The 19,958-nt window shown below is 31.3% G+C and overlaps 1 protein-coding gene across 1 annotated transcript; it reads left to right on the forward strand.

Moving 5' to 3' along the window:
• Positions 1–8,613: 8,613 nt before the first annotated feature.
• On the forward strand, positions 8,614–13,833 carry LOC127285590 (uncharacterized). Its single transcript, XM_051311687.1, has one exon. It carries the CDS (start codon positions 8,614–8,616, stop codon positions 13,831–13,833), a length of 5,220 nt encoding a protein of 1,739 aa, XP_051167644.1.
• The last annotated feature ends 6,125 nt before the right edge of the window (positions 13,834–19,958 follow it).

The following is a 19,958-nucleotide window of genomic DNA, read 5'->3' on the forward strand; positions in this document are numbered from 1 at the left end:
GAATTTAGCCTTAAATCTTGCCTTTATTCGTTATATTAGATCCGACATTTTGAATTTTTAAAAACGGACATCATATTCGTAATCAGCGACCCCAAAAACCCCCGAGTAACAAGTTTCAAGTCAATTGGATCGATTTTCAAAAATGTCGTCCGCCATATTGGATCCGCCATTTTGAATTTTTGATAACGGACATTATATTCGTAATCAGCGACCCCAAAAACCCCCGAGTAACGATTTTCAAGTCAATTGGATCGATTTTTAAAAATGTCGTCCGCCATATTGGATCCGCCATTTTGAATTTTTAAAAACGGACTTTAGATTCGTAATCAGCAGACGAAAATCTTAAGGGAACCAATTGGACTGATTTTTTTTAACATTATTATTCGATTATATTGCATATTCTAATTTTGGACATGGCCCCCTTTGACCCCCTGTATTTCGGAAAGGGGGAACATGCTCATCTTGAAATTTTGCAGGGATTATTGGGTCATCATATGTAACCATTTGTCATAAAAAAAGTTTCAAAATTCGAGGTACGAAAAAGGGGCATTTTTTGCATGGGGCTTGCCGAGGCTCTTTATTTTTTCAACATCGATTTTTTCAGATATCTTGGTCCAACTCCAAATTTAGATATTCCCATGCAGTCCACGTTAGAAATATCACAATTTAATCTCAACCTTCTTTCTATTTGCTCTCACAAATAAGTTTTCATTTAGGACCCATTGATATTTATGAATGTTCCCTGAGTGTTAAACATTTATTGAGCTTTTTTGTAAGTTGAAATGCTAAAAAGCTTAATAACAAATTAATTATATTTTTTTCAGATGCCTTAAATTATAAAATTATTACAAATCAAGGAGATAAACCAAATCCAAGAGCTAAAGCTGTTAGAATGAAGTCTGTTGGAAGTTATATTTCCAGCAAGATATATGATTGCAAACGGAAATAGATAATTAAGAAATTCCAAATTTCTTAAAAGAAAGTATATTATTTATACATTGTATAAATTTTATTCATTACGTATATTATTTTCATAACACATCACTCAATAAGTCCTGGGCCTGGCTATTAAAGAAAATTTTTTTCTTGCACAAAATTTACTTTATTTATTAACATAGTCTTTTTCAAAGAAGGGATTGAAACATTAAAAATGTTGAAATAATTCTTTAACTCATTTATCATTCAATCTTTCAAAACAGTACTTTTTTAATACTTATAGGACCGGGACTTATTGAGTGATGTGTTATTTATCACTCAGATTCGAAATGATTGATAAATTTGATTCTTTATAATTATGTTCGTTTTTTATTACTAATTTAAATTTTTGTTCAAAACTGTTTCTAAAAATTCTTGTGAAAATGCTTTGTTGCGTTCGAATGATTTTGAGATTACTTTTATACATTATCTAAGTACCAATTCACTGACTTTCGTTTCAGGACTGTTGCGTAAATAGAGTATTACTATGTAAAGTTATATTAATTTAAAATAATCAACATTGAAAATTTTGTCCTTTAAAAATTTCACATCCTTTTGAAACTTGAAACTTATTTGTCAAAGCTCCTAAAAATTTTAATGTTACTATAATATTTTTGTTTGACATTAAAATTTAAAAAAAGTAATATTTTCAATTAAAAATATTAAGTTGAAAAAGTTTTTATTAAAAAAACTTAATTTTAATCATTCAAGAATTTTACATCATCTGCTCTTTCTCGATCAAAACACCTACAACAAATTTTAATAATAAATATATCAATACTCAAATGTTTGTAAAAACTTATTTTTGAAGATATTTCGCAAAAAAGAATATAAAGCTTCACAAAACTGTGAAATTTAGTTTATGAAAAAAATTAAAATTCGATTATCTTTAAGTAATATAATGACATGTTTAATGAACTCTGAAAATTACCAAGTTTCAAATATTTTAAAACTAAATTTTTTAAAATACAAAGTCGCAACAGTCCTCAAACGATGGTCACTATATTCTTCGAAAATGTTTAAATGCTAAAATACATATGTGTTTATAATATATGTTCAATAAAACAAATTATTATAAAATTCATTACGTTTCTTTCTACAATCCTTAATAAAGATAAAAATAAAACGATTTAAAAAATGTTTGATGAAATAGTGTTTTTCGTGTGCTTTCAAATACTTTTACATTAAAATTATAAGATAAAACTTACGATTTATAAGCTTTCGAATTTTGATTATAAAAACATTAAAAAATGTTTGGTTCCAAAACTTATCTTATGGAACTATTTCTTATTTTACAAGAGTTTTTATTCTGATTAAACCTCAGCTTAAGAAAAAGGATTAAATATGTGAGAAACTTTTCATTATATGAATGATTTCATTATATTAACACATTATTACGCATTTGAGTTTAAAACTAGAAGGCACAAGCTTTTATGTCAATAATATTAATTTATTCTATCATATATTACATTTACTTTTAAACCAGTCTCTCTCAAAATAATTCCAACTAAAAAGAGTGTCTATCTTTAAGATAGACACAATTTAAGTAGTTATTTATTTGACATAATTTTTTGAAGTTTGACAAAATCCCATTTTCTAAATAACTAATTGTAGTGCAAAGAGAAAACTATAAAGATTTTGTAAATATTATTTTTTTTAAGTTTACAATACACAGTAAAAAAAAAGTCATATTTTAAGGCAGAAAAGGTATCTTATTTTAAGACGCAATATTTTTAAAGCAGCCCTTGCTGAATTTAAGCAATGGATTTACATGCAATTTGAATTTAATTACATTATGGCTAGCACTGCTGAATTTAAGACTCATCTTAAAATAAGATTTACTTTTTACTGTGTAATAACACTTATTATAAATTATAATAAGAAAAATAAATAAAGCTATATATTGACTAAAAAAAAGTTTAAAAATTAAATTAATACTTCTGGAATGCTTTAAATAAAGTATAAAAATCCGGACCGTTTCCGGGGCCGGATCCGGTCCCAGAAACTATGCCAATTTCCGGCGCAGGAACCGATACCGTTTCCGATCTACGATCCTGAGCAGTATCCGACGACGGGTCCGGTATCGGATACGACATAGTATTCGGTATAGTATCCGACGTCGTTTACGGGCTCGGAATTTTCAGTAGGGATATGTATTAAAAATTCTATGCTTTGACAATTCGATGCATTGACGAGTAGATGTATTGGAAAGTTGATGTTATGACAGGTTAATGTTTTAAAAAATCGATGTACTCGGAAGTCGAGGTATTGGAAATTTGATGCTTTTGCAGGTTAGTGCATTAGAAAATCGATGATTTGAAAATTCGTTCTTTTGACGAGGTAATGTATTAAAAAGTCAGTGCTTTGGCGAGTCAAAGTTTTAGAAAATCAGTGTTTTGCTAAATTGATGTATTGCAAATGTAATGTTTTAGCAAATCTATATTTTGACAAATGGATGATTTGGTTAGTCGATAATTTGGAGAATCGCTGTATTAAAAATTCAATGTTTTAATAAATTAATGTTTTAAAAAATTTGTGTATTAAAAAATAGGTGCTATGATTATTCGACGTTTTAAAAAATCGGTGTATTGGAAAGTCGATGTTTTGATTTATTGATGTTTTGAAAAATTAATGTAATGAAAAATCGACGTTTATGCGAGTCGAAGTTTTAGAAAATCAGTGTTTTACTAAATTGATGTATTGAAAATGTAATGTTTTAGCAAATCTATATTTTGATAAATGGATGATTTGGTTAGTCGATAATTTGGAAAATCGGTGCTTTGAAAAATCAATGTAAACAAAAGTCGATGCTTTTGCGAGTCGACGTTTTATAATATCAGTGTTTTTGTAAATCGATGCATTAAAAAATTCATTTTTTGACAAATCGACGTTATAACAAGTCGATGCTTTGGTAATTCAAAGCTATGAAAATTCCATGTTTTGGAAATTCAATGAACAATGAACATTAACAATTCGATGTTTTAATAAGGATATGTGATGGTAAATGTATGCATTGAAGAATCGACGTTGTTAAAAATCGATCATTTTGAAATTCGACCAGTTGGAAATTCGATGTTTTGAGGAGTCGATAATTTTACAAGTCGATGTTTTGGTCAGTCGACGTTTTGAAGAATCCATGTATTGGAGAGTCAATGTAATAAATCTCGATGCTTTGACAATTTAATGTAATGGATTTTGGGTGCAAATCATGCGTCCCATACAACTAATTTTACCTTTTACTAAATATAACCAATTTTTCCTTTAATTCAATATATCCAATTCTTACTTTAATCCAATATAACCAATTTTGCCTTTTACCCAATAAAACTACCAAATATCCAAAAGAATGAGAGAACTATGAGTAACTATGAATACTGATCAGCCAATAAATGCAAAAAGGACACTCTTATATGAGTAATCAGTAGTTCATTATAAATAACATATGAATACCCGGATCAAATAACTCGACCGACGCTCGGACGAACGCTCTATTACCAGTCAAGTAGCAGTGACAGCCTGTGGGCGGCTCACTGCTACCCGACTACCATTAGAGCGTGCGTCCGAGCGTCGGTCGAGTTATTTGATCCGGGTATTCATATATACATATTTATACCTGTATTAAAACCCCGGAACAAATACCACAAAAAACCAACCATTGGACAATAGAACCTTTGTTAATGAAGATTAACTCTGAGTACATAATGAAATGTACTGTAGGTTTACATTGACATCGGCACGTCTGACGTCTCGAAATGTTTTCCGTGTGTTATCACATGGAAATATAAAGATAAAGGTCAATAACTGAAGAGGTAATGTGTTACATCCCGGTACCAAAAAATTCTTAAAAGATGGATCATGAACAAATTAAATTATCTCTTTTAAATAAAGGTCATTACATACATATGAGTCATTCACGATGTTAATAGTGAAAGATAGATGTAATATAACACCTCTGAATGCGGAAGACTCGCATAAAGCAGATGTGTTATATATATATATATAGTAAATTAAAGAATTCAATAAGATTATTGATCATTACTCGATATTAATATTATTTTTCATAATACCAATTGTCGATCACTATACATCCTAAATGACTGCAATCAACTAATTAATAATCAATAAACTAAAATTTTAATAAATTAATTAAGATATTATTATAATTCTATTAATAAATAATGTACGTGACTTTTGCGCTAAATGAAAATTGTACGTGATAATTGCGCTGTCTGCAAATTATACGTGACAATTCTACCCCAATGAACAAAGATCATGTAGTATATAAACCCCAGTTTTTCTATTGCAAAATGTCAGTTAATCGGACGAGCTTCTGCCCGAACAGTGTCTGAGAATCGGCCCTTCAGTTTTGTAATTGTTTAAACTTCGTTATTTAAACCCGCGAGTTTAGTGAGTTTTACAAAAGTTTTGTACAAGAGAAACAAGTTTCTCTTTATTTTATACAATATAAATCTTTTGTTCGAGTTAAATAATTCTTAATTGTCGTATAAAATCTAAATTGTGTAAGTGTAACAATTTATGATTTCTATAACAACGCATCCAGAAACACATATTTGTAATCCTGATTGCCGCTTGTTACATTACTAAGTTTCAACGAATCAATTGTAAGTACTATTGTAATTATATATTGTTATTAATAAATTGCAAATCATAAAAAGGAATATTTTTCTTTAATCGCTTGACACAAAACCCTTAGTTTTGACAAAGTGACACGATCCTACATTAAAAATAAATATCAGGCTTTACCAACCTGATTAATCAGCAACTTATCTCCCTTTTATTATTATAAATAATAAATAAACTCTACCTTAGCTCGGGACGTGACATAATGTATATATTTCTTTCTCACATCAAGGAATATAACATATAAACATTTTCATTTAATATTGCACTTCTCTATCTAGAGGTAACAATTCAAAAATAACACATGATAAGAGAACGACTATTAAAATTTTCCTCCAAATTGTTTTTAGGTTATGACCAAATTATGACGTATGATCAGCAGTACTGTAAACGTAAAAAGAAATAATAGCAATTTTTCATATAAAACTTGACATCGTATTATAAAAATGTAAAATATTATTAAATTATGAGTCTTTTGCAACATTTGTTAACGTTATTTAATACAAAATATATATATTTACAAAGTATGAAGCAGAATATTATTATTGAAACAATTATTCATTATTTAATAATAGGTGTCCCACTGTTTAACACATACCTTCAAAACAAGAAAAATGTATCAAGTTCCAAAAACTTGAAATTTTTCTATTTAATCACAATATAATTTAAATAGAATATTTATGCATTATGTAGAAAAGAGTTCAAACTTTATGGTAATACCAAATATGTCCAAAAATATATAAAATTGACATATTAATATGTCTTTGAAAAAAAGTGTCCCACTGTTTGTCACTCTCCCCTACATACATATATATGAATATTTTTTTTTATTTTTAAATCAAAAAGGAAGAAGATTAAGATTTTAGACGATGATGTTCTTATGCCATTTTCAATCGTCTAGATAGAGAAACGCAATGTTAAACAAAGAAGTACGTATGTTATATTCCTTGGTGTAAGAAAGAAAGGTATGCGTTACCTATTCAGTTTTAGACTTTCTTTATAGCTTTTTCACGTTATAAAGGGAGAAAGAAATAATTACCTGGGTCCTCACAGTTATTAATTAATCCTCTTTAACAGATTGAAGGTCAAGCGAACCCTCATTTTGCAAAATAAAGATATATCTTTCTCTCTCCATAACTTGTTCTTCTCTCTGTCACCAAAAACCTAGCAGGGGTCCGGACGGAATGAGTGAATGAATAAATGAATACCAAGATTATTATAGTTATTATTTAAAATAAAAAATGTAGTATTAACTATAAGTATTTATTATTACCAATAAAATTATTTGTAGACATTATTTATATGTATTATGTATATTTATAATATATACATGAAAAATTCTTTATCTGAAACAGCGATATGTTTCTCCACAATAGAAAAAATTTTCACTGTTTTTGACAGTAACATTTCGTTATTCAAGGTGAAGATTCTTTTCCGTGTATATATCAGGAAACAATTATGAAATAATAATTAATTAATATGTATATTTATATCATAAATATACGCATGACATAAAAATATTTTAAAGAATAATGTGGAAAAAATCTAATACAAATAATAAATATAAATACTAATAATTAATATGAAATGATTATTTCATTATTCATTTACTAAATGAAGAACAATGATTTCCGAATTTTAAGAGTATAATTAGAAAAAATAGATTATTATTAATATTATTATTGTCATTTATTTGAATTGCTTTATTTGAATTAAATAAATTGTATTTGAGCCAACAATTTCCGCATATGAAATAAATACAAATTTAATGCCCGCAACTAACAATTATTCAATAAAAATAAACATTTATTTAAAAATAATAATGAAAATAATGATCGATGTTACGTAGTAACAATATTTAACAATTAAAAATATTTTTGTCATTCTTTTTAATACAAACATTTTAAAACGAATATTTCTCGAACAAATATTTTTAGTAAAATGTTAGTTTGTAAGCCTCTGAATCTTTCAAAATCTTCGGTATGTAGAGAAAATGATTTTATTGCGGTACTGGGTTATAACCCTAGGTACCTGAGTAGAACGGTCAAGATGGCAATAGGCAATTTGTACTATTTCTCAAAATCTATGTACAAAATTTATCCTTCCATCTTCAAATTCCAACGTTGCCACTTTCACTTTTTCAAAATCTAAATGCGACGTTGCCAAATTTAGCCTGTACTTCGAGTAAGGGCCCTGTACCTAAACAGGACCTGAGATCAGAACTCGGTCGACTTCCGAAAAGAATAGACGTAGAGATTTAATTTTGTCAGAAACTTACTCCATGTATTTTGTCTTTGAAATTAAATAAATGTGTTAATTAAGGGTAAAATCAATATCAAAATTATTCTCCTTCACTCTTAATAATAAAATGTCAGTTTTATTAAAAAACAATCAAGCCTTTTTCTATTGAGGCAGAACAAAATTTGGTCCTTCGAGCCGGATACACCGGATATGTCTTATCAAAACTAGTTCGCGTTAATTATGGACTTGCAGTTAAGTAATCCGTGTGCAAAGTGAGTGTTTAAATACAAACTATCCATTCAAAAACGTTTTCTATATCCATTAAAGAAAACGCATCTCTGTTCGAACTGTACACGAGAGAAGTTGTGATTTGTGAGTGACAGCAGACTGATATAAAGTTCCAATCTTTATCGGTCAGTTCGATGCAATCACCACAACAAAACCTGCAAGCCAGCCAGCACTAGTGGAATTCTACATCCATTCCACATCGTCCTTTCTATCAAGACGAGGTTTCCAAGCCAAAACTTATCACTGAACGAGTCTGAGGTCCAGTCGAGGCTTAAAGGTTCCTGAGTCAACGTGAGAGGGTCCACATCCAGAGATACCAGAGTGTAACATAATACATCTTCGGTGGTCAACATTGCAGAAATTATCGCAATCTCTAAAGTGGTGAGTTTCACGCTTGTTCTAATTCAAAAGGTGTTCAAATCCTGTCCTTCACAATCCAATTTAGTCTAAATTAAAATATTTTACAAAATGGCTACTATTTCTGAACTAAAAAAGTTACGCGGTAGCATAAAACGTAACCTAACAAATTTTGAAAATGTTTTAAAAGAAATCAATGATGAAACAGATCTAGAGTCTCTTGATTTAGATGGTAGATTGCAAAGACATCTCAGTTTATGGGATGCTTTCAGCAATGTGCAAGATAAAATTGATAATTTGATAACTGATGAGACAGAAAGGGCGACAAATGATTCAGAAAGGGAATCCTTTGAAAAAAGATTTTATACTGTTAGCGGCTTAACTAAAAGGCATTTAAGAACAATTTCGATGACGTCGTTAGCATCAGTCCCTCAAAACACTGTTCCGGTTAGCACTGAAAATGTTGATATATCTCAATTTCCAAAATCGCGATTTGAACTTCCTAAACTTCAGACTCCTACATTCGAGGGTTCTTGCGAAACATGGCTTACATTCCGTGATGCGTTCAAATCAATGTGTCACAATAATCCCTCTATTCCAGAACTTCACAAATTTTATTACCTGAAGGCCTGTTTAAAATCTGAAGCGGCGGAAGTTATTGATTCGCTCGAAATCACTGCTGAAAATTATAAAGTAGCTTGGGACGCTCTCAATCAAAGGTACGATAATCAAAGAGTAATTGTTGATAGTCATGTCAAATCTTTATTCGAAATCTCATGCAATTTAAAAAATTCATCTATTCGCGGTTTATTAGATAATTTGCAAAAACGTATGCGAGCTCTTGATGCATTGCTTACACCCAATGCTCAAAGGGATATAATGCTGATTTACTTAGTTAAAAGCAATCTCAACAATCACAATCGCGAAAAATGGGAGGAAAGTTTAATTTCTACCAGAGTGCCGACTATGGATGATTTTACTCGGTTTCTAGAACAACGCGCGATTATCGAATCTTCGCATTTGAATCAAAACCAGAATTCCTCTCAAAAATGTGCCTCGAATAAAAACGGCAATAAGTCTCAATCGAATTCTAAGCAATCTCAATCCTGCATGAAAACTACAATTGACGCGTCATCAAAGAAATATTCTAATTCTTGTCCTGTTTGTCAAGAAAAACACAAGCCTTACGCCTGTCCAACATTTTTAAAATTGTCACCATCAGAACGATATAACGAGATTAAAAAGACCTCTCTTTGTCGCAATTGTTTAAACGGTCCTCATCGAACCATTGATTGCAAAGCGTCTAATTGTCAAAAATGTAACGAGAAACACAATACTCTTCTTCATTTTGAAAAAAGAAGTTCTAATAACCAAGTCAATAATTCTGACGTCACTGCAACAGACTCAGGTATAGGTGATCCTTCTACTTCGCAATCAACACAATATCAAGGTTTTCATGCGCAAATCACCTCACAAATTGTTCTAGGGACTGCTGTGGTTGATATTTCAAATAGCAAAGGTGAATTTAAACCTTGTCGCGTACTACTCGATTCGGGATCTCAATGCAATTCTATATCAGAAAAATTCGCATCATTCTTGGGATTACAAAAAAGAAGTGTAAACATTAAATTACATGGTGCTCAAAACATTAGCTCTTCCGTGAAGTACAGTACCGTCGTTAAAATCAAGTCGCGTTATTCAAACACAAAACTTGAATTGTCTTGTCTCATCTTCAAAGAGATTTCAGATCTCATGCCGAATCTAGCGATCGATAAAAAATGGATTAATATACCGGATGGTATAAAACTAGCGGATCCAGAATTCCACAAACCCGCTGAAATTAATCTATTGATTGGTGCTGAATTCTTCTTTCAACTATTACAAACCGGTCAAATGTGCGTCAAGGGACAATCTGCTGTATTTCAAGAAACTCTTCTCGGTTGGATTTTAACCGGCTCAATTTCGAATCCGATCTGTTCAAACAGCTCAAAAATCTCTTGTAATCTTATTAAATTTCGCGATCTACCTATTCTATGGGATATAGATACGGAATCTAATGAAAAAATTCAATCGGCAGATGACGTTGCGTGCGAAAAACACTATAAAGACAATGTCTCTAGACTTGAATCGGGCGCGTATTGCGTAAAACTTCCTTTTAACGAAAAAAGGGAATTATTGAGCAATTCTCGAAACACTGCTTTCCAGCGTTTTTATGCACTGGAACGAAAATTCGAAAAGAATCCTTCTTTAAAGGATCAATATACCGAATGCATTAACGGGTATCTCAAACTTGGTCACATGTCACTTGTTCCGCCCGAAGAACCCCTCGATCACGGGTATTATCTTCCACATCAAGCAGTGGTAAAAACATCGAGTTTAACCACAAAGGTAAGAGTTGTCTTTGACGGCTCAGCAAAGACAACCTCAGGTATCTCTCTTAATGACACACTAATGGTGGGACCTACAGTACAAGACAATCTCATTTCTATACTCCTACGATTTAGATGCTTTCAATACGTACTGACTGCAGACATTGAACAAATGTATAGACAGATTCGTGTCACAAATGAAGATAGTCTTTTTCAGAAAATTCTATGGCGAGATTCGCCTAAAGAGCCAATCAAAATCTATAGATTGAAAACAGTCACCTTCGGAACCTCCTGCGCTCCCTTTTTAGCAACTCGCACTCTTTCTCAACTCGCAGAAGACGAGTCCAAAAACTTTCCAATCGCCTCAGAAGTTCTAAAAGATGACTTTTACGTCGATGACCTTCAAACTGGTAGGCAAACATTAGAAGAAGCGCGTGAATTACGAGATGACTTAATTGTTCTTCTTAATCGCGGTGGGTTCAATTTACGAAAATGGACATCAAATCACCCTGATCTAATTAACGATTTAGCAAATAGTAATCCAGAAGATTTTATGTCTCTAGATCCTACAAAATCAGTAAAAGCATTGGGATTGCATTGGCACCCATCTAGTGATTCAATTTTTTATGCAGTAAATTTCTCTTCAACAAAAGGACTTGCCACAAAAAGGTCTATTTTGTCTGAAGCTTCCACGATTTATGATCCATATGGTTTGGTTGCTCCAGTAATTGTGTCCGCAAAAATTCTTATACAGCATCTCTGGAAAGAAAAACTTTCATGGGACACTCCGGTCTCATTAGACATTCAAAATTTCTGGAATAATTACAGAAACCAATTACAATGTTTAAACGAGATAAAATTCAAACGATATATCTTATCTCCTGATCACACTGAACTTCAAATCCATGGTTTCGCTGATGCCAGTGAAAAGGCCTATGGGGCATGTCTTTATTTCAGGGTTACTAATAGCCAAGGACAGCACCATTGTGCTCTTATCTGTGCAAAATCTAAGGTGGCCCCTTTAAAAGCTACCACCTTACCTCGACTTGAATTGTGTGCAGCAAATCTATTAATAAAGTTGTACAAATCAACAGTCGAAGCATTTCAGTTTCAAATCAATAAAAAATTCTTTTGGTCTGATTCAACAATTGTGCTTAATTGGATAAATACTCCATCCTATAAGTTAAAAACATTTGTGGCTAATAGAATTTCTGAGATTCAATCTAATTCTCAAAATCACGATTGGAGACATGTACCCACGCAAGACAATCCTGCTGACATAATTTCTCGAGGCCAAGCTCCTCTTGAGTTTGTGAATAACAGGCAATGGATTCAAGGTCCTGCGTGGTTAAGCCAAGACGAAAATTGCTGGCCTGTGTTTAAGTTGGAAAAACGAGACATACCTGAAGTCAAAACTCCCTCACCAATCTCTCTGATCGCAAAGGGAGAGACTCATGGGCCCAGCAATATTGTTCGAAACCACAGTAAGTTGAGAACCTGCGTAAACGTTATGGCGTACTGTCTCCGATGGTTATCAATAGTCAAGCGCAAAAAGGATAGCAATAAAATCACAGGTAAAATATCCCTCGATGAATACGACGCAGCGCTCGAAAAACTAATTTCACTCGCGCAACAAGAATCATTTCCACGCGAATTTCAAGCTCTTTCAAAACAGGAAAACATTCATCCAAAAAGTAGTCTTGTGAGTCTACATCCATTTTTTGAATCAAATTTGATAAAGGTAGGCGGAAGGCTTTCCCAATCTGATCTATCCTACAGTCAAAAACATCCTATAGTCCTCCCGAAAAATCATGCTTTAACAAAGCTTATTATTCGAGACGAGCACATTTCACGCATGCATGCAGGGACTAATGCTACTCTGTACGGGGTTAGAGAGAAATTCTGGCCTATTGACGGTCGCAACGCTACTAGGCACACAATCAAACAATGCGTTCAATGTTTTCGAGCGAAAACGCGAGAACTCAATTATATAATGGGAAATTTACCCCATAACAGATTGTCTTCCTCTCGTCCATTTTTAAATGTGGGGGTTGACTATTGCGGACCGTTCTTCATAAAAGAACGACGTCATCGAAATCTAACTAAAGTAAAAACATATGTATGCGTCTTTGTTTGCATGGCCACTAAGGCAGTTCATTTGGAATTGGCAAGTGATTTGACTACCGAGGCCTTTCTGAATTGTTTGAAGCGATTATTTGCTCGGAGAGGGTTGGCACATACCATCTCCTCTGACAATGCTACCAATTTCATTGGAGCTAAAAACGAATTAAAAGAATTATATAAAGAAATTCAGACTCTTGAAGAAGGTGAAGAGTTCAAAACTTTTTTAGTTCAGAAAAAGATTAGCTGGTATTTTATTCCACCCCGGACACCTCATTTTGGAGGTCTCTGGGAAGCTGCGGTGAAATCGTTCAAAAAGCATTTCACAAGCATCGCAGGCAACACTCTTTTAACTTATGAACAACTACATACATATGTAGTTGAAATTGAAGCTATACTCAATTCAAGACCTCTTACACCACTTTCTTCCGATCCAAATGATCTCCTTCCTCTGACTCCTGGTCACTTTTTGATTGGGGCACCCATGACAACTTTTCCACACAAAGATTTGCGAAATGTTTCGGCAAACCGTCTGAATTGCTGGGAACACGCTCAGCAGCTGCGTCATCATTTTTGGGATAGATGGAGCAAAGAATATCTCAATGAGCTAATCTCCCGCTCGAAATGGAAGGCAGCTTCAAACCAAGACGACATCAAAATAGGCACACTTGTCGTGCTTAAGGAGGACAACTTGCCGCCCTTGTCATGGAGACTTGGCCGAATATCCGCTATCTTCCCAGGGCAAGATGGCATTATTCGAACAGTGAATGTTCAAGGTTCAACTGGAGTATATAAGCGTTCGCTAAAAAGTGTCTATCCACTACCAATTTATAACAATTAGAGACAAAACAAATGTGTTTCAGTGGTGGTTAGTGACATTAAAAAACATTGTTATTTCTTTGAAAGCTACGCATTCAAAGGGGGGCAGAATGTTACGTAGTAACAATATTTAACAATTAAAAATATTTTTGTCATTCTTTTTAATACAAACATTTTAAAACGAATATTTCTCGAACAAATATTTTTAGTAAAATGTTAGTTTGTAAGCCTCTGAATCTTTCAAAATCTTCGGTATGTAGAGAAAATGATTTTATTGCGGTACTGGGTTATAACCCTAGGTACCTGAGTAGAACGGTCAAGATGGCAATAGGCAATTTGTACTATTTCTCAAAATCTATGTACAAAATTTATCCTTCTATCTTCAAATTCCAACGTTGCCACTTTCACTTTTTCAAAATCTAAATGCGACGTTGCCAAATTTAGCCTGTACTTCGAGTAAGGGCCCTGTACCTAAACAGGACCTGAGATCAGAACTCGGTCGACTTCCGAAAAGAATAGACGTAGAGATTTAATTTTGTCAGAAACTTACTCCATGTATTTTGTCTTTGAAATTAAATAAATGTGTTAATTAAGGGTAAAATCAATATCAAAATTATTCTCCTTCACTCTTAATAATAAAATGTCAGTTTTATTAAAAAACAATCAAGCCTTTTTCTATTGAGGCAGAACAATCGATTTACTATATAATTATTATTTCATTATTTTTAGAATGTTTTTAACAAAAAAAGTTGTGTAAAAAAAAATTTGATAAAAAATAGTTAGGCATCTAAAAATACTGTGAGGTAAAAATTAGAAAAAAAATTTGGCAAAATTTGAAAATTGAAAATTCATTTAAAAAATTATTATAAATAATAAAAGTTATGAAATTAAAAGATCTAACTAATTGATTTTTAATCATGCAGCTCGTATGGAAAATTTTTGATTTTGTAGAAATAAGTTGTATAATATAAAAAAATTCACGATAAAATAAAAATAAGACATCATAAAAGAACTTACATTGTGTGCGAGTTTTCCGTTGTCCAGAAAGTAAGGTTAGGGCAGTAGTAGTCCCGTTCCCACCAACTGACTGCGACCCACGCCGAATAAGATCCGCAACAGGCACCACTCACCCACTTACACTAAAAATTGGAAAACTCACGATCGTTAAAACTTTTCTTATCACACTTTACACAAATTCCGGCACTAAAGAGTTTTTTGTTTCAAAATCAATATCTCAACAAGAGCAATATCACAGTAAAATACAGTACAATATCGCAATGCAGCACATGAAAGCAAAGCAGAGAGCATTAAAGCTTAAGCTTGATCTAATCACACAGGTTGTTTCGCCATTTATGTAGATAAAAAGTCAACCAACCAAAACCAAGTTACCTAACTGTGTCCATGATGCATAACTTACCCGCGAGCTTTTAAATCATAAATAAAAAAAATTGTTTTTAAAATTTTGCAAACAATGAAGAATAGTCATGTCACTATAATATTTTTTTGTAAGAGTTTTTAAACAATTATTTATTGTTCCCAAAGGGCACAAAGGCGGATTGTAAAATTTGTAATTTTTTACAATGCCCCTGATTGCAAATAATGTAATTGACATTTTAACCTTTGTTGTTTGCACGTATGTTACTGAAAAATGCACTCCAGTGGAATAATTATTATTAAAATCTTAAGAATTTAATTGTTTATAATTTTTTATAACTAAAAACTGCGAAAACAGCACTTCATTTTTTGAGCATTTGCATTAAAAGGTCGCAATTTTCTTGGATTTACTATTGAAATTAATCCCCCAATTTTAATTTTTTGTTCAAAAAATTAGTTACAAATATGTCTGTGGGTGAAATAATAATTTGTAAATATTGAAATAAACCTATTAAAAATATTTTGTTAACTTCTTCATATGAAATGGGGCTTGTTAAACTAGAAAAAATTATGCTCATGAGTAGAAATTCTGAAACGTGCTACCTAAACCTGAAAAAATTTATTTTTCGTTAAAAAGTTATTTTTCTTCTTTTTGCAAAAAAAAAATTTTTGTTATTAACAATTTAATATTTTTGACCATTTTTTTAAAAAAATTAATTTTAAAGAAATTTATTGATGGATTTTAGTGATCTAAACGGCATTTTTCTTGTCTTGAACCATACTTTTATTGATATTTTTTTGGTGCAAAAATATTGATTTTTATTGCAAAAAGTTGTTTATTTATAAACAAATAGTAAAAAACCATGAAAACAATCGAATTTCAAAATGAAAAAATAGCTTCATATACTTAAAACCCTTCTGAATAATATTCCGTCAAGAAAAAAATGGCACGCATTCGACAATTGGTTTATTTAAACATTTTTGACATCGCGCATGGCGCATGTAGTACGTAGTCAGTGACAGGCGCCGCGCTACGTTCCGCTAGAACTCTAATGTAGGTATTCTATTCTACAAAATCTGTGGAAAAATTCATTTTATTATTAAATTATAATTTTCAAATGTTGTTTCAAAAAGAATGTTTCAAATTTGGGTTTACATATTATTATTAATTTTACTATTGGGTAAGACTACGTCAGAAATATCACGATTTGCAAGGGGTCTTTGGATTGTCTATAATTTTGTAAAATTGTAGTATTGGATATAAGAAATGGAAGTTCCAAAGGAATTTTGAAAATCACTAAAATCGATCAATAAATTTCTTTGAAATTAATTTTTTTTTAAAATGGTCAAAAATATTAAATTGTTAATAACAAAAAATTTTTTTTTTGCAAAATCGTTTTAGGGGGTGATTGTGCATATAAAACACTATAAAAAAATAACATTTCAACAAAAAATAAATTTTTTCAATTTTATGTGACACGTTTCATAAATTCTTACTCTCATAATTTCATTTTTTTTGTAAATTGAAAATATGTCTGTGGGTAAAATAATAATTCGTAAATATTGAAATAAACCTAATATTTTATTAATTTCTTTATATTAAAATGTTGTTTGTTAAACCAGAAAAAAATAGGCAGAAAATTTTAATCCTTTTTTCAATTATAAAGCAATTTTATTCATAAAATAAATAAAAAATAGGAAAAGAACTAGGCGCAATTGCGCCTACATCTAGGGTTTCGTGGCGTTTTAAATTTTAATTAAAAAAAAATAAATCAAAAATAAATAATTTAAAAATAAATAATAAAATTTATTTTATAAATTTTATTTATTTAGCAAAATTTTTATTATAAAAAAAAATTAATTGCAAAATTATTAAAAAATGGCAATCAAAGAAAATCAAAAATTGTCAAAAATCAAAATTGATAAAAAAGGTAAATGAAAGAAAAAAGAAAGAGTGGCTGTGGAGTGGAGGTCTTTCTTCTATCATTAATCTCTTTTGATTGACAAACAAAAACTTTACCGCAAAATTTTAAAAAAATGGCATTCGAAGAAAATCAAAAATTGGCAAAATCAAAATTCAAAAAGGTAAATGAAAGAAAAAAGAAAGAGTGGCTGTGGAGTGGAGGTCTTTCTTCTATCATTTATCTTTTTTGATTCACAAACAAAAACATTAGGTAAAATGTCCATTCGATAATGTCCACTATTAAGACATGTCAACTCTTGGACATGTCAACTATAGGGACATGTCAACTACTGGGACATGTCAACTATATGGACATGTCAACTATTGGGACATGTCAATTACTGAGACAGGTCAATTCATGTAATGTCCATTCGGGAAAATGTCCATTCAGTAAATGGAGATTTGGGATCTGTGGGGCCCCAAAATTTGAATTTGGGAGCTATGGTGCCCCAAAATTTGAATTTGGGATCTGTGGTGCCCCAAAATTCGAATTTGTAAGCTATGTTTGCCCAAAATTCGAATTTGGGATCTGTGGGGCCCAAAAATTCGAATTTGGGAGCTATGGTGCCACAAAATTCGAATTTGGGATCTGTGGTGCCCCAAAAGTTTAATTTGGGATCTGTGGGGCCCCAAAATTTTAATTTGGGATCTGTAGTGCCCCAAAATTTTAATTTGGGATCTGTGCCCTAAAATTTGATTTTGGGAGCTGTGGTGCCCCAAAATATACTACGGACAGACGGACGCCAAAGTGAAACTATAAGGCTTTCGGCCATGGGCCACGAAACCCTAAAAATGTACCTGTGGGTGAAATAATTATTCGGAAAAATTGAAATAAACCTTTTAAGGCCATGTGGGAGAAATCCACCCCAAAATGCGTCTTCCAACTTTCGAATTTTCTCTTAAGAAAATTAATATTTTGGGATGAAACTTGTATGGGATGATAGAGGAGGGCCTATAGAATTCCGCTGTGCTCCCAAAAATAAAAAATTTTGCATAAAATTATTTTTAAAACATTCTTGAAAATCGTGTTTATTAGTGATGGCCAATATGGCAGCGACAGTATAACCTCTGAACAGACAGGATATATATATATATATATATATATATATATGTACAAAGCATGATTTGGGGACCCATGTTTTTTCGTGTATATATAGGTTCCTGATGCCCTAAATAGCAAAAGCATTAAAAAATTATTGATATACACTCAAAATTAATAAGTTTAAATCGACAATAAAGTATGCAAAGCATATTTTGAGGACACAAAAATTGTGTATATCGCAATGTTCTCAAATCATGCGTTGTACATGTACGTCTTTTATATGTACAATGCATGTTTTGAGAACCAAATTATATACGCAACGCATGATTTAAGTACCAAAATATATAACCACCGCATGATTTGAGTACAATTTTAAGAAACCATCTGTCCTCAAAGTATGCGTTACATTAAAAGACATAAATTTGTAAATAGATAATGTCCTCAAATCATGCGTTGCACTTAGACGTCTTTCATATGTACAACGCATGATTTAAGTACAATTTTAAGAATCAATATGTCCTTAAAGTATGCGTTGCACTTAGACGTCTTTCATATTTACAACGCATGATTTAAGTACAATTTTAAGAATCAATATGTCCTTAAAGTATGCGTTACATTTGCGAATATAAAAATTTGAGAATAGATAATGTCCTCAAATCAAACGTTGCACTTATACGTCTTTCATATATACAACGCATGTTTTGAGGAACAAGTTATATAAATTCTGCATAGTTTGAGGTCGAATTTATACACAAACCACATCATTTAAGCACCATTTTATCAATCAATATGTCCTTAAAGTATGCGTTAGATTTAAGAACATAAAAATTTGTGAATCGATAATGTCCTCAAATCATACGTTTTATTTGTACATCTTTCATATATTCAACGTATGTTTTGAGTATAAGTTATATAAACATTTAACAAGTAAATTTTAATTTTATTTACCAACGCATATTTAGAGCACCATTTTATCAATCAATATGTCCATAAAGTATGTGTTACATTTGAGGACATAAAAATCTGTTAATCGATAATGTCCTCAACTCATACGTTCTATTTGTACATCTTTCATATGTATAACGTATGTTTTGATTATAAGTTATATAAACATTTCATAAGTAAATTTCAACTTTATATACCAAACGCATATTTTGAGTACCATTTTATCAATCAATATGTCCATAAAGTATGTTACACTTGCGGACATAAAAATCTGTTAATCGATAATGCCCTCAAAACATACGTTGCTTTGTACATCTTTCATATGTACAATGTATGTTTTGATTATAAGTTATAAACATTTTATAAGTAAATTTCAATTTTATATACCAAACTCATATTTTGAGCACAATTTTATCAAACAATATGTCCTTAAAACGTTTTTAGAACGAACATGGTTTTTTGCCAACTGGGTGCACAATTTTAAGAAAGTTGTTTTAACATAATTCCAAAATCGTTTGCTGAGATAGGTAGGCTCCAGATAGTTGTAAACACTCCTTTTTTATTTTTAGCTATAACGTTTTAAGTATAAAACTTATACAGGTTTTTACTATTTTTAAAACTGTTTTTTGGGGAAAAACTAAAAAATAGGGGTCAATTTTTTTCGATGGATTACTTGTATGCACAGTTTTAGAGAAATTGACTTCTAACGCTTTTATAAAGTTAGTTGTAAATATCCATGACAGGAAAAAATAATTTGCCCGAAAATCGAAGAAATTCTAAACGAATTTCATGTTAATTTTACATGAGAAAGTGATAGTAAATC

The sequence above is a fragment of the Leptopilina boulardi genome, unplaced genomic scaffold (assembly GCF_019393585.1).
Source record: "Leptopilina boulardi isolate dan_hultmark-lab unplaced genomic scaffold, ZJU_Lbou_2.1 LbouV2_335, whole genome shotgun sequence".
Taxonomy (NCBI): domain Eukaryota; kingdom Metazoa; phylum Arthropoda; class Insecta; order Hymenoptera; family Figitidae; genus Leptopilina; species Leptopilina boulardi.

Coding starts and splice junctions, on each gene's coding strand:
- LOC127285590 (XM_051311687.1), top strand. CDS start 8,614: ATGGCTACTATTTCTGAACTAAAAAAGTTACGCGGTAGCATAAAACGT.